At 38.9% G+C, this 14,680-nt stretch overlaps 2 protein-coding genes across 2 annotated transcripts in view; one reads left to right on the top strand and one right to left on the bottom strand.

Annotated features, from left to right (window-relative positions):
• The window catches only part of LOC139182962 (antigen WC1.1-like), a gene marked incomplete in the record, with an annotated part of 771,738 nt that overhangs the window by 369,192 nt on the left and 387,866 nt on the right, over positions 1-14,680 (top strand).
• LOC109558317 (antigen WC1.1-like) overlaps positions 1-14,680 on the bottom strand; it is a 62,906-nt gene that overhangs the window by 42,304 nt on the left and 5,922 nt on the right. The window contains 3 exon segments of the mRNA XM_070788643.1: positions 65-157; positions 7,055-7,372; positions 7,466-7,774. Of these exon segments, the coding sequence (XP_070644744.1) occupies positions 65-157; positions 7,055-7,372; positions 7,466-7,774 (720 nt within the window).

The raw sequence follows: 14,680 nt of genomic DNA, 5'->3' as shown, positions 1-14,680 counted from the left end.
AAATGGGACAATGGGTCGTCGACCTGGGGAATGAAAAGGGTCTTCTGTCCTGTGGGACCCTCACCTGAGCAGTAGGGGGCGCTCTCCTCGGAGGCCGCAGAGCCTGCAGGTTGAGACACGGAGTCGTTGCACTGGAGAAGCACCTGGATCTGGTTTCCTGAAGAAACAACAATGATCAGAAGTCTGGAAGGGTTGAAGAACAGGAAACTGAATTAAGGGAAATGATGACTTGGTTAGTTAGTTAGTTCAGTCTCTCAGTCGTGTCCGACTCTTTGCGACCCCATGAATTGCAGCATGCCAGACCTCCCTGTCCATCACCAATTCTGGAGTTCACTCAAACTCACGTCCATCGAGTCCGTGATGCCATCTAGCCAACTCATCCTCTGCCGTCCCCTTCTCCTCCTGCCCTCAATCCCTCCTAATGGAGCTTATATGAAAGCTGTATTCAGTTCACTTCAGTTCATTCACTCAGTCGTGTCTGACTCTTTGCAACCCCATGAACTGCAGTACACAAGGCCTCTTTGTCCATCACCAACTCCTGGAGTCCACCCAAACCCATGTCCATTCAGTCGGTGACGCCATCCAACTATCTCCTCCTCTGTCGTCCCCTTCTCCTCCTGCCCTCAATCTTTCCCAGAATCAGGGTCTTTTCACATGATAGAGTTCTTCACATCAGGTGGCCAAAGTACTGGAGTTTCAGCTTCATAGTCCTTCCAATGAACACAAAGGATTGATCTCCTCTAAGATGGTCTGGTTGGATCTCCTTGTAGTCCAAGGGACTCTCAAGAGTTTTCTCCAACACCACAGTTTAAAGCATCAATTCTCCATTGCTCACCTTTCTTTATAGTCCAACTCTCATATATCCATACATGACTACTGGAAAAACCATAGCCTTGACTAGACGGAACTTTGTTGACAAAGTATTGTCTCTGCTTTTTAATATACTGTCTAGGTTGGTCATAACTTTCCTTCCAAGAAGTAAGCATCTTTTAAGTTCTTGGCTGCAGTCACCATCTGCAGTGATTTTGTGGCCCAAAAAAATAAAGTCAGACACTGCTTCCACTGTTTCCCCATCTATTTGCCATGAAGTAATGGGAACAGATGCCATGATCTTAGTTTTCTGAATGTTGAGCTTTAAGCCAACTTTTTCACTCTCCTCTTTCACTTTCATCAAGAGGCTCTTTAGTTCTTCTTCACTTTCTGCCATAAGGGTGATGTAACCTGCATATCTGAGGTTATTGATATTTCTCCCAGCTATCTTGATTCCAGCTTGTGCTTCATCCAACCCAGCATTTCTCATGAGGTACTCTGCATATAAGTTAAATAAGCAGGATGACAATATACAGACTTGATGTACTCCTTTTCCTATTTGGAACCAGTCTATTGTTCCATGTCCAGTTTTAACTGTTGCTTTATGACCTGCATACAGGTTTCTCAAGAGGCAGGTCAGGTGGTCTGGTATTCCCATCTCTTTTAGAATTTTCCACAGTTTACTGTGATCCACACAGTCAAAGGCTTTGGCATAGTCAATGAAGCAGAAATAGATGTTTTCCTGGAACTCTCTTGCTTTTTCAATGATCCAATGGATGTTGGCAATTTGATCTCTGGTTCCTCTGCCTCTTCTAAAACCAGCTTATGCATCTGGAAGTTCATGGTTCACGTATTGCTGAAGCCTAGCTTGGAGAATTTTGAACATTACTTTACTAGCGTGTGAGATGAGTGCAATTGTGTGGTAGTTTGAGCATTCTTTGGCATTGCCTTTCTTTGGGATTGGAATGAAAACTGACCTTTTCCAGTCCTGTGGCCACTGCTGAGTTTTCCAAATTTGCTAACAAAATGAGTGCAGCACTTTCACAGCATCATCTTTTAGGATTTGAAATAGCTTAACTGGAATTCCATCACCTCCACTAGCTTTGTTAGTAGTGATGCTTCCTAAGGCCCACTTGACTTCACATTCCAGGATGTCTGGTTCCAGGTGAGTGTGAGTGATCACACCATCATCATTATCCAGGTCGTGAATATCTTTTTTGTCAGTTCTTCTGTGTATTCTTCCCACCTCTTCTTAATATCTTCTGCTTCTGTTAGGTCCATACCATTTCTATCCTTTATTGACCCTATCTTTGCATGAAATGTTCCCTTGGTATTTCTAATTTTCTTGAAGACATCTCTAGTCTTTCCCATTCTGTTGTTTTCCTCTATTTCCTTGCATTGATTGCTGAGGAAGACTTTCTTATCTCTCCTTGCTATTCTTTGGAACCCTGCATTCAAATTGGTATATCTTTCCTTTTCTCCTTTGCTTTTTGCTTCCCTTCTTTTCACACCTATTTGGAAGGCCTCCTCAGACAGCCATTTTGCTTTTTTGCATTTCTTTTTCTTGGGGATGGTCTTGATTCCTGTCTCCTGTACAATGTCATGAACCTCTGTCCATAGTTCACAGGCACTCTGTCTATCAGATCTAGTCCCTTAAATCTATTTCTCACTTCCACTGTATAGTCATAAGGCATTTGATTTAGGTCATACCTGAATGGTCTAGTGGTTTTCCCCACTTTCTTCAATTTAAGACTGAATTTGGCAATAAGGAGTTCATGATCTGAGTCACAGTCAGCTCCCAGTCTTGTTTTTGCTGCCTGTATAGAGCTTCTCCATCTTTGGCTGCAAAGAATATAATCAATCTGATTTCAGTGTTGACCATCTGGTGATGTCCATGTGTAGAGTCTTCTCTTGTGTTGTTGGAAGAGGATGTTTGCTATGAAAGCTGTGACCCAGCAGTAAAGTAATCATACTCTTATCGTTCACCTTCTCCATGCAGAGTTTTCCTTTTGACATTATCATAATTTTTGTTTTAACCCAAGTGTTGCTATAAGAATGAGTTAAGTAAGTTGTTGTATCCCTAAATCTATCCCTGTGCTGTGCTTAGTCGCTCAGTCATGTCAGACTCTTTGTGACCCCATGGACTATACCCACCAGGCTCCCCTGCCCATAGGATTTTTCAAGCAAGAATACTGGAGTGGGTTGCCATGCCCTCCTCCAGGGGATCTTCCCAATCCAGGGATCAAACCCAGGTCTCCCGCATTGCAGGCAGATTCTTTACCATCTGAGACACTGGGGAGGCCAAATCTATCTCTAAGTAAAAGCAAAACAAAATTCTTTCTGAAGGATTTCTACAATTTCTTCAATGTCTAACTTTAAAACAAACACTTAAATAAAATAGATCTCATGAAAAACAGAAAGGAAAAAGGAGACACTGGAAAGAATTTCCCAGATTTTTCAGCTGTTAGATTTACCTGACAGAGAATTTAAATAGCCACAATTAAAGTGTTTATGGAAATAATAGACAAAATGTGTATCTTTGCAGAGAAATAACAAAAGTGAAGTATTTCTAGAGCTGAAAAATGTGTCAGCTGAAATTAAGAACTAAAGAATAATAGTAGCTGTGCACTAGCTCAGCATAGGTAGAAACATCACAGTGCAAGATCAGAGGATAGTCTTCAATCTAGAAATTCAGGTCACATGATAAGAGTTCTGGTTATATTGTTGTATAGAAGATTTTCCCCCAAAATTTAGCCCAGTTCAGTTCAGTCACTCACTCATGTCCAATTCTTTGTGACCCCATTGGCTGCAGCTCGCCACACTTCCCTGTCCATCACCAACTCCTGGAGCTTGCTCAAACTCATGTCCATCAAGTCAGTGATGCAATTCAACCATCTTATCCTCTGTCATCCCTTTCTTCTCCCACCCTCAATCTTACAGCATCAGGGTCTTTTCCAATGAGTCAATTCTTCTTATCAGGTGGCCAAAGTATTGCAGCTTCAGCTTCAGAATCAGTCCTTCCAATGAATATTCAGGACTGATTTCCATTAAGATCCAATAGTTTGATCTCCTTGCAGTCCAGGGGACTCTGAACAGTCTTCTCCAACACCACAGTTCAAAAGCATCAATTCTTCGGAGCTCAGTCTTCTTTATGGTCCAACTCTTACATCCATACATGACTACTGGAAAAGCCATAGATTTGACTAAATGGACAATTGTCAGCAAAATAATGTCTCTGCTTTTTAATATTCTGTCTAGGTTTGTCGTAGCTTTTCTTCCAAGGAGCAGATGTCTTTTAATTTCATGGCTGCAGTCACCATCTACAGTGACTTTGGAGCCCAAGAAAATAAAGTCTGTCACTGTTTCCATTATTTCCCCATCTATTTGCCATGGAGTGATGGGACTGGATGCCTTGATCTTAGTTTTTTGAATGTTGAGTTTTAAGCCAGCTTTTTCACTCTACTCTTTCACTTTCATCAAGAGGCTCTTCAGCACCTCTTTGCTTTCTGCCATAAAGGTGGTGTCATCAGCATATCTGAGGTTATTGATATTTCTCCTGGCAATCTTGATTCCAGCTCGTGCTTCATCCAGCCCAGCAGTTCACATGATGTACTCTGCATATAAGTCAAATAAGCAGGGTGACAACATACAGCCTTGACATACACCTTTCCCGGTTTGGAATCAGTCTGTTTTTCCATGTCCAGTTCTCACTACTGCTTCTTGATCTGCATACAGGAGGCAGGTCAGGTGGTCTGGTATTCCCTTCTCTTGAAGAATTTTCCACAGTTTGTCATGATCCACACAGTCAAAGGTTTGGCATAGTCAATAAAGCAGAAGTAGATGTTTTTCTGGAACTCTCTTGCTTTTTCTGTGATTCAACGGATGTTAGCAATTTGATCAATATGAAAAGGCAAAACTTTTAGCTGAAGAAAAAGCATATACTTCATTTTGCTTATGACTTTCGGTCATTAATCAGAAAAAGACTCAGTTTGGCAGTCTTCCAGTGGGGCCTTTCAGTGCTGCAATTAGATGTCACCTGGGGCTGAAGTCATTTAAAGACTTGACTGAACTCTGGTTCTGTAAGGAAATTCCCAGAAGTGTCCTAAGGGTAAAGGAACATCATGGCTTCAACTTAATTCAGAAAGATTTTACATATTCAGGAAGAAATGGGGCAGAAGGGGAATCGAGAAGGAAAGACACTCACACACAGAGAGATTAAAGTGAAATATTGATACTAACATTTAGAAACCCAGGTAAAGGTCATAAAGAAATTTTTATATAACTTTCCCAACATTTTAATGTCTCAAATGACATCAAAATTTTAAAAATTAAAAGGTGAAAACAACTCAAAGAGAATTCATTGCCAGGATACTTTCACAAAAATACTCATAACATCAAAAATAAAATACCTAGGAGAAATCCTAGTAGAAGATAGGCAAAATCTCTGAGAGAAATTCAAGATATAACTGAATGGAGGGATGTATTACGTCAATGATTTGGAAAACTCAACATTGTCAATGTCAATCATCCTCAAATTCCTTTGTCTCCTCTCAAATTTTTAAATCTAATCTCGGTGAAAATACCCTTAAGCTTTTCTTTTGGTGAAAATGACAAGCTGATTTCTAAATTGATACAAAATACAAGCAACCAAGAATGACCGTCACAGTTGGTAAGAAAAGCAACAAAGTCAGAGGAGTTAATATAAAGTAACTCTTGTAAATTAAAATTATTAAGACTAACTACAAAGTTTGAAACTCTGGGAGATAGTAAAGGACCCAGAAGCCTGGTGAGCTGTAGTTCATGGGGTCACAAAGAGTCAGACATGACTTAGCGATTGAACAACAACAATGACAAAGTTATGATAATTAAGAAAATGCAGTAATGGTGCAAGGATAGACAAATGATCACATGGAACAGAATAGAGAGTCTTAAAAAGCACAGACATACTTGCCCTTCTGCTTATGACGAAGGCAGCACTGAAGTGGGGAAAAGAGTCTTTTCAGAAAAAGATTGAGTCAATTGGATGTCCATATGAAACCTGACCCTTATCTTACACAGGTATCAATCCCAGAAGGAATGCACAATTATATGCAAGAGAAAATAATAAAATTTCCATAAGACACTCTTGGAGAATGTTTTTATGATCTTGGAGTAGGCAAAAATTCTTTTTTAAAGGCTATAAGAAGCATTAAATGTACAGGGAAAAGTTGGCAAGTTATGTTTCCATAAGATTAAGAAATGAGTTCATCAAAGGACACCACTGGATTAAGAAAAACAAAATAAAAGACCAAGGGTTAAACATGGAAAGTAAGTAACACATATTTGCATCCAAAGACATTGTCATGGTAAGTTGTAGTATCATATTTGTAATAGTCAAGAACTGGAAACAACTCAGATTTATACTGTCAGTAGAATTGATCAGTACATGGCCATATAATCAAAGTCATACTTTACAGTAATAAAAAAAAAATAAAGTGCTACAATATACAATATCATGCTGCTGCTGCTGCTGCTAAGTTGCTTCAGTCGTGTCCAACTCTGTGCAACCCCATAGACAGCAGCCCACCAGGCTCCCCCATTCCCAGGATTCTCCAGGCAAGAACACTGGAGTGGGTTGCCATTTCCTTCTCCAACGCAAGAAAGTGAAAAGTGAAAGTGAAGCCACTCAGTCATGTCCAAGTCTTCCCGATCCCGTGGACTGCAGCCTACCAGGCTACTCCATCCATGAGATTTTCCAGCCAAGACTACTGGAGTGGGGTGCCATCACCTTCTCTGACAACATCATGACTGAATCCCAAACATAATTTTGAGTCTAAGAAATTAGATACAAAAGATGCAACATACTGCATCATTTTATATAAAGTTCAAAAATTCATAAAACTCTTATTTAAGTAGAAGTTGGGTAACTGCTTTTCCCTATCGAGGAGAGGGGATGACAGTGACTGTGGTGCTGGGCACATTCTCTTTGTTGCTCTGGGTTGGGCTTCATACTGAGGTCTATACTTACTGCTCCTACATTGTTTTCTATGATTTTATGTAAGCAACAATGTAGCTTAAAAATATATTATTCCCCTTCACACTTCTTGCCCTGGCCTGAAAAATGAAGGAACAATGAGAAGATCTATATTTCACCATGAAATATCTGACTTTGAAGTCCATTTTCCCTCACTCTGCACTCTTGGGGACATTTCACTCCAGGAGCATCCTGTGTACCAGTAGCCCTTGTCCCGTCCCTATCTCTTACCTGAGCAGATCACAGAGGCTGTGTTGCCATGGGAACAGTCAGGACCACCCAAGGCAGTCACAGGACAACTCCACAGGAAGGACTCAGCCCCTGAGCAGTGAAATCGGGCTGTTGAGATCTGATCACCTCCTTCCACCAAGTGTGGTCCTCTGGGGGTGGAGATGGCGACTCCACAGCCGAGCTGACGACAGACAACATTGGCATTGGCCAGACTCCAGTGGGAGGCACAGAGCGCTCTCCATCGTCCAGAAATCTTCATCTCCACCTGCCCCTCACATTGAGAGGAGCCGTTTGTCATAAGCCGGACTTCTGAGTATGCTGGTAGGAGAAGACAGAGTTTCAGCAAAATCACATGACTTTCTCACCTGAACAGGGTGTTCACAGAGGTGAAAGGCCTGACCTGCATCTCACCTGAACAGACAACCTGAGCAGCTCCACTGTGGTGACAAGTGCCCCCTGGACAGGGCACTCTGGGGCAGACCCACAGCTCAGGCTCCTCCCCCTCACACCTGAACTCTTCAGCCCAGACCTGGCCATTGGACTCTCTGAAGAGCTCATGTCCCAGGACAGACACAGCCTTGCCGCATCCCAGCTCTGCACAGATGACCTGGGCAGTGGGGAGTGTGAAGTTCCCATCAGACACTGGGGTCCAGGCTTCTCCAGAATACACTTCTACTCGCCCTGAGCAGGGTCCATCCCCTCCAGCCAGACGCACAAATCCTAAGAGGAAACAACAAAACCAGTGAGTGTTCATGATACTGACTTGAAACCACACATTACAGGCCATGGTGTGAAAGTTTTTCTTTTTAAAAGTGGAGCATGTAGAGAGCCTTTGACAGTTAATGTCCTAATCAAATTTTCATCAGCAGGTTTCTGAAGAGAAATCCAGGAGGATTACAAGGTAAGTTTGGAATGGCTGAATCCCAAGAACATACACTTTGAGACTGATTAGAAAGCTGAATTCCTAGGTCTAGGAGCCTAGAAACTACAGAGCCCAATTCAGATCATTGGAATGGCTGAATACTGGAAACACGTGCTTTAACATTGGTTGGAGAAGTGAATTTCCCATTTAGCAGCCGAGGACTTACAGATCCAAGGATAATGTGTAATATGCCGGCACTTAAAAGTAGAGATATGCAGAACAGAACCCACCCAGAGGAACATGGGCTATAAGATGAGAGACCTGGCATCCAGACAAGCTTAGAAAGCTTTCCTGGAACTTGTAGGGTTAATATTCCAATCAGTTTTCTCTCCCAGGAGCTAGTCCTCAAGTGACTTAGGTGAGGGAAAGTCTTGAGGCTGGACGCCTGAGGGGATGCCAACCTGTAGACAGGTGACGGCTCCAGAGAAGAAATATAGACGCTATCACTAATTCGTGTTTATGTCAACACATCTTGTCTTTTCAAAGGCAAAAATTCCGTGAATTTCTTCAGTGACCCCAGTGGGAAAGAAGATGAGTTAAGAAAACTCAGAGAGTCATAGAGAGAGAGTCCCAGCCATCTCTCTTGAAATCCTAGGATTTGTCAAAGAACCTGGTAGAGTGTGTGTTCTCAGTGGGAGCTTACCAGACAGCTGAGTTTCCAGATCATCTCCTATTAAAGATTTTTCTTCTGAAACAGGACTTATAGAAAATGCTAATTGATTTTAATACTATCATTGTACTAATTCTAACCACAGACAAATATGCATTCTTCTCAAGCACAAATGGAATATTCTCCAGGCTAGGTTACAAATAAGTCTTAACAAATTCAAAAATATTAAAATAATTCCAAGTATCTTTCATGACTATAATGGAATGGAAATAAAACTCAATAGTGATAAGGAAACAGAAAATCAGAAAGGATAGCTACTGCTGTAGAAGTAGGGTGTAGGTGGGGCATACAGCAGGCAAGGTGGGATCAAGGAAGTTTTAAAACTAAAGGGGAGAAAAATAAAAGTTTTTTTTATTTTTATTAAAAATAAAAGTTTCTTTATTTTTATTAAAAATAAAAGTTTCTTTATTTTTATTAAAAATAAAAGTTTCTTTATTTTTATTAAAAATAAGTTTCTTTATTTTTATTAAAAATAAAAGTTTCTTTATTTTTATTAAAAATAAAAGTTTCTTTATTTTTATTAAAAATAAAAGTTTCTTTATTTTTATTAAAAATAAAAGTTTTTTATTTTTATTAAAAATAAAAGTTTTTTATTTTTATTAAAAATAAAAGTTTTTTATTTTTATTAAAAATAAAAGTTTCTTTATTTTTATTAAAAATAAAAGTTTCTTTATTTTTATTAAAAATAAAAGTTTCTTTATTTTTATTAAAAATAAAAGTTTCTTTATTTTTATTAAAAATAAAAGTTTCTTTATTTTTATTAAAAATAAAAGTTTCTTTATTTTTATTAAAAATAAAAGTTTCTTTATTTTTATTAAAAATAAAAGTTCATCATTTGGTCATCAGAGGGACACATTTTGAACAGAATGAAAATAACCCAATGAAAAAACATTATTTGACTCATCAAGTATAATTCCCTGATTTTTAGATGTGTTCTGATTATTTATTTCTAAAGTTCTTACTGGTAAAGGACCCCTTAGTGATGCCCAACATCCAACCAGAAAATTATTAGAATTTGCAAAGGGGAAAAATGTAACCCATAACACATTTAAAAAAAAATAATCATTTAAATCAGCTTCAGAAATTACAGAAATGATTGAACTGGCTGAAGAGATCTTTAAACCACTAATATCAAGATACTTAATGAACAATAAAAATTAACAGGGAGGAAAACTAGGAAAAATAAACAAATGAGACTTCTAAAACTGAAAAAATATAGTATTGGAATGAACAATTATTTGGATTAATTACACAAAAGACTAGACATTGCAGAATAGAAGAACTGGGAAGTAAAACACAGCAGTAGAGACTATCTAAACTGAACCAAAGAGAGTAAAAAGGCAGAAAAATATGAATGGAAACTCCATGGCATGTAGGATAATATAAAAACATATAAAATATGTGTATTTGGAGATTCAGAATAAGGGCTGTGCTGAAAAATATTAAGAAAAGATAAATGAAATCTTTTCCAAATGTACTGAAAACTATAAATCCACTGATTCAAAAAGCTAAACAAACCCTGAACAAAGTAATGAAATCATTCTCAGAAAACATGACAATGTAAAAACTGAAATTCAGTTGTAAACAAACAAACAAAAATATCTTAAGAGCCGCCAGGGAAATTTGACACATTATATACAGCAGAACAAAAGGATAAGTATTATTTACTGACTTTTTGTTGGAGGCAGTGAAAGTCAGATGACAATGTAAAAACATATTTAAAGTATTGGGGTTGGGCATTTGTTACTCTAGAATTGAATCACCTATAAAAATACTTTTCAAAACTGAATGAAAATTAAGATGACTTCAGGTAAATGAAAAATGATAGAATTGGAGGCCACCAGACACACACTACACAAAACTGCCTCAGAAAGTTCTTCAAGCTAAAGGGAGATGACAGCAGATGAAAACAGGGATCCACTCAAAGGTATAGAGTCTTTGCTAAATGTTGATTCTCTGTTAGAAGATTTAAGGCAAAAATATTAGCAACAAACTATAAGATTCATAATAAATTTATAAGTAGAATGTATGACAATGACAGCACCAATGACCAAAGTGGAAGAAAACTATAGTGACTGACATTGCATGTTGTGACATAACATCATTTCAAGGTAGAATGTAATTAAAGATTAGTAATTCAACATGGGCTTCCCCAGTGGTTCAGTGGCGAACAATCTGCCAGTGCAGGAGATGCAGTTTTGATCCCAGGTCTAGGGAAATCCCACATACCACGGAGCAACTAAGCCCATGCATCACAATTAGTGAGCCTGTGCTCTAAAGCCCAGGAGCCACGACTACGGAAGCTTGAGCACCACAGAGCCTTGCTCCACAGCAAGAGAGGCCACCGCAGTGAGGACCTCGTGCACTGCAACTAGAGAGTAGCCTCTGATCTCCACAGCTAGAGAAAAATCTATGCAGCAATGAAGACCCAGCAAAGCCAAAAATAAATAAAAATTATTTTAAAATTAAAAAAAATAATTCAACATTATTATCACCTAAAAATCTGATATGATTAATAAGCCAATAGAGTTTTAAGATAAAATAATATACTCAAAGATTAAAATAGGAACAAAGATATAACAAATAGCAGGCAAGTACACTTAAACACAATTATATCAATAATTACATTAAATGTAAATAATTTAAGTACTCCAAATAAAAAACAAGATGATCAGACCAGATAAAATAAGACAAAACAATATATTGTCTATAAATATATATGTGTTTGAATATAAACACAGAAACACATTAAAAAGATAAAAAATTATATACTATGCAAACATAAATCAGAGAAGGCTGTATACAGTATCTATATTAATATCAAACAAAGTCAGACTATAAGACAAAGAATACATTCAGAGAAAAAGAAACATTTTATGGTAATAAAATACAAAAGAAATTATATACTAGCAAAACTGGTGGCTTTAAAATAAAGTGATGCTTAGAAGAAAATTTAGAACCTTGATGCTTCCTTGATGCCTACATTAGAATAAAAATAGAAACAGAAGAAAATGATCCAAGACTCAAGAATCTACAAAAGCAACAACAATCATAATTGGAAAGTGAAAGTCGCTCAGTCATGTCTGACTCTGTGACCCCATGGTCTATACAATCCATGGAATTCTGCAGGCCAGGATACTGGAGTGGGTAGCCTTTCCCTTCTCCAGGGGATCTTCCCAACCCAGGGATTGAACCCAGGTGCCCCGTGTTGCAGGCAGATTCTTTACCCGCTGAGCCACAAGGGAAGCCCAAGAAAACTGGAGTGGTTAGCCTATCCCCTCTCCAGGGGATCTTCCTGACCCAGGAATCAAACAGGGGTCTTCTGCATTGCAGGCAGACTATTTACCAGCTGAGCTATCACAGAAAATCATAACTGAAAAAGAGGAGTGAAAACTGAGTACAGAAATCAATTAAGTAGAAAGCAAATACAAATGAAAAAAATCAATAGGGTCCATTAGTGATTCTCTTAAAAAGAACATTAACAGGGATAATCTTCTAGCAAAACCAATTAAGAGAAAAGAAGGAACACAAATTAACAACACCAGTAACAAAAGGAGGAATATCATTATAGATCTTCCCAACATTTAAAGATAAGAGATATGAACCAGTGTTATTCTAATTTGAAAATTTTTTGTAAAGTGGGCCTAGTCCTTGAAAATGCATTACTTGTGAAAGGCAACTCACCAAAATCTGATACGAAAAAAGAGAAAAATATGAGTAAACTTATATTTGTTAAACAAACAGAATCCATATTATAAAAACTTTCCTCTAAGAAAACTGCCAGCTACAAATGCTAGCACTTCCACGGAGCTCAGAAATGACTCCCACAACAGGATAAAGGAAGAGAGGGAGGGAGAGAATGAGGGCAGGAAGGAAATGTAACACAGAGGCTGTGATGAATGTACGAGTTGATCTGCATCTTTCCAACCCTCCCCTCCTGCAATCCTTGCATCTTCATCCCCTCACCATTTTACACTTCAGTACTGTAGTCCCTGGTGGCTCAGAAGATAATCAAGACTCTGCCTGCAATGCAGGAGACCCAGGTTTGATCCCTGGGTGAGGACTATCCCCTGGAGAAGGAAATGGCAACCCACTCCAGTATTCTTGCCTGGAGAATCCCATGGACAGAGGAGCTTGGTAGACTAGGGTCCATGGTGTCACAAAGAGTAGGACAGGACTGAAGCAACTTGGAACACTTGCACCACAGTCTTTCTCAATTTGTTTAGCCCCTCATTGGAAAAGACTGATGCTGGGAGGGATTGGGGGCAGGAGGAGAAGGGGACGACAGAGGATGAGATGGCTGGATGGCATCACTGACTTGATGGACATGAGTCTGAGTGAACTCCGGGAGTTGGTGATGGACAGGGAGGCCTGGTGTGCTGCAATTCATGGGGTCGCAAGGAGTTGGACACGACTGAGTGACTGATCTGATCATTGAAATCTCCTCCTTATTTCAAACAAGCTTCTCTACAGTCTTCTCTAGTCATTGTTTCTACTCTAGATTTTTCCTAAACACAGTACTCCACTTCCAACAATCCACTACTGAGGCTGAAATTTCTCTTCCATACCTGACTCCTAAGATTAAGCAGAAGAAACTCCAAGAGTTCAATTTTGATTAAGATAATGAAAAGACAAGCTATTCTAATCTTATCTCTACTAAATCACCACACTTAACTTCGCATCATTAAAACATGTCTGAAAATACAGAAAAGACAGACCAAGGGGAGGGAACTAGTGACAAAAAGAGAAATAGAAGGAACCTGGAACCATTCATAAAAATGTGAGAGTCTAAGTTAGAGCAATGGTAGTCAGGGAGTACAAACCACAAGCAGTGTTTAAATATCAGAGCATTCTCCAATTCTTTACTTTTAAGTGTATCTTAACTGGAATTAATATCACGACATCAATCTTCTTAGGATTATAACATTCAGAGTTCTAATTTCACAGAAAGTTCAAACATCACACACTCCATTTTCATTCAGATGCTGATTTATCAAAATATGGTAGAGACACCTGTAGTGTTTACACAAATTTATCTGCAGTTAGAACCATGATTAGGACATTGTGACAATGACAAAGGTTACTTGAGATGCCAGAAAACAGGTTTGCTTAAAGCAAAAGTTTCTAACTAAAATTTAAAAGCACCTTGAAAATAATTTTTTAATAAGAATAATAAAGAGAATGGAAGAAAACGTTTTGAAGAGATGAATAGATTTATGATATAGTGCTGTAAAGGTTTCACAAATGCATACTTATCAAGCAGTTTTGTATGTCAGGCATACCTCAATAAAGTACTTTTTAAAAAGGAAAAGAATTGTTTTCTTAAGGGCTTCAACTAGAATCATCAAAGATCTGCTAAAGGTGAGATTAGAAAAGATCACTTTTCCAATGATCTTCCTCAACATAAACACCCAAGAGCTGATTGGCTGTGGCTGCTAAGGACCTACTGCAGATGTCCTCAGGGCTCCCTTGTCCCATGATCACATCAGACGGAGTGATTCTTGCCTAAGACCAACTCCCTACTTCAGGAAACTCACTGTGATAACCGACAATATCTTCCTCCAGTCCAGCTGCTCTGATGGGATTAATATCCTGGACATCCAATCCACAATTATGATAACAACTAGAAGCCTCTCTGTCAAATACTGTGACCAGCCACCCACACCCTAGTTTCACTGCTGTCTTTACTGCATCCACCTTGGCACAGGTCAAACACATAGGCAGCACTGAGCACTTCTTAGGAGTCACTTCAGGTCCTCTTAGCTTCACTGCCTCTTATACGTGATGCACTTTAGCTGCTGTGTTGTAAACTTCAAGCCTGCATTTTCCTGCTCCCTCAACATTCCTGCAAATATGATGTGAGCTCTCCACTCGGTTGATCAGGTGCACCAGTGTGATGAGATTGTTTTCTGCCACAAGTTCCACTTTGGCTTCCTCTGACTGTGACCTAGAGATATTTAAATGCACCAGTGAAATCCCTTCACACCTTTTCCTTGTGTAACTGCACCCTGACCCCTGGTATGGTCACTTGTCT

This window comes from Bos indicus, chromosome 5, assembly GCF_029378745.1.
Source record: "Bos indicus isolate NIAB-ARS_2022 breed Sahiwal x Tharparkar chromosome 5, NIAB-ARS_B.indTharparkar_mat_pri_1.0, whole genome shotgun sequence".
Classification (NCBI taxonomy): domain Eukaryota; kingdom Metazoa; phylum Chordata; class Mammalia; order Artiodactyla; family Bovidae; genus Bos; species Bos indicus.
Note: the sequence above shows the minus strand (reverse complement) of the source record. Positions and strands in the feature narration are given on the sequence as shown.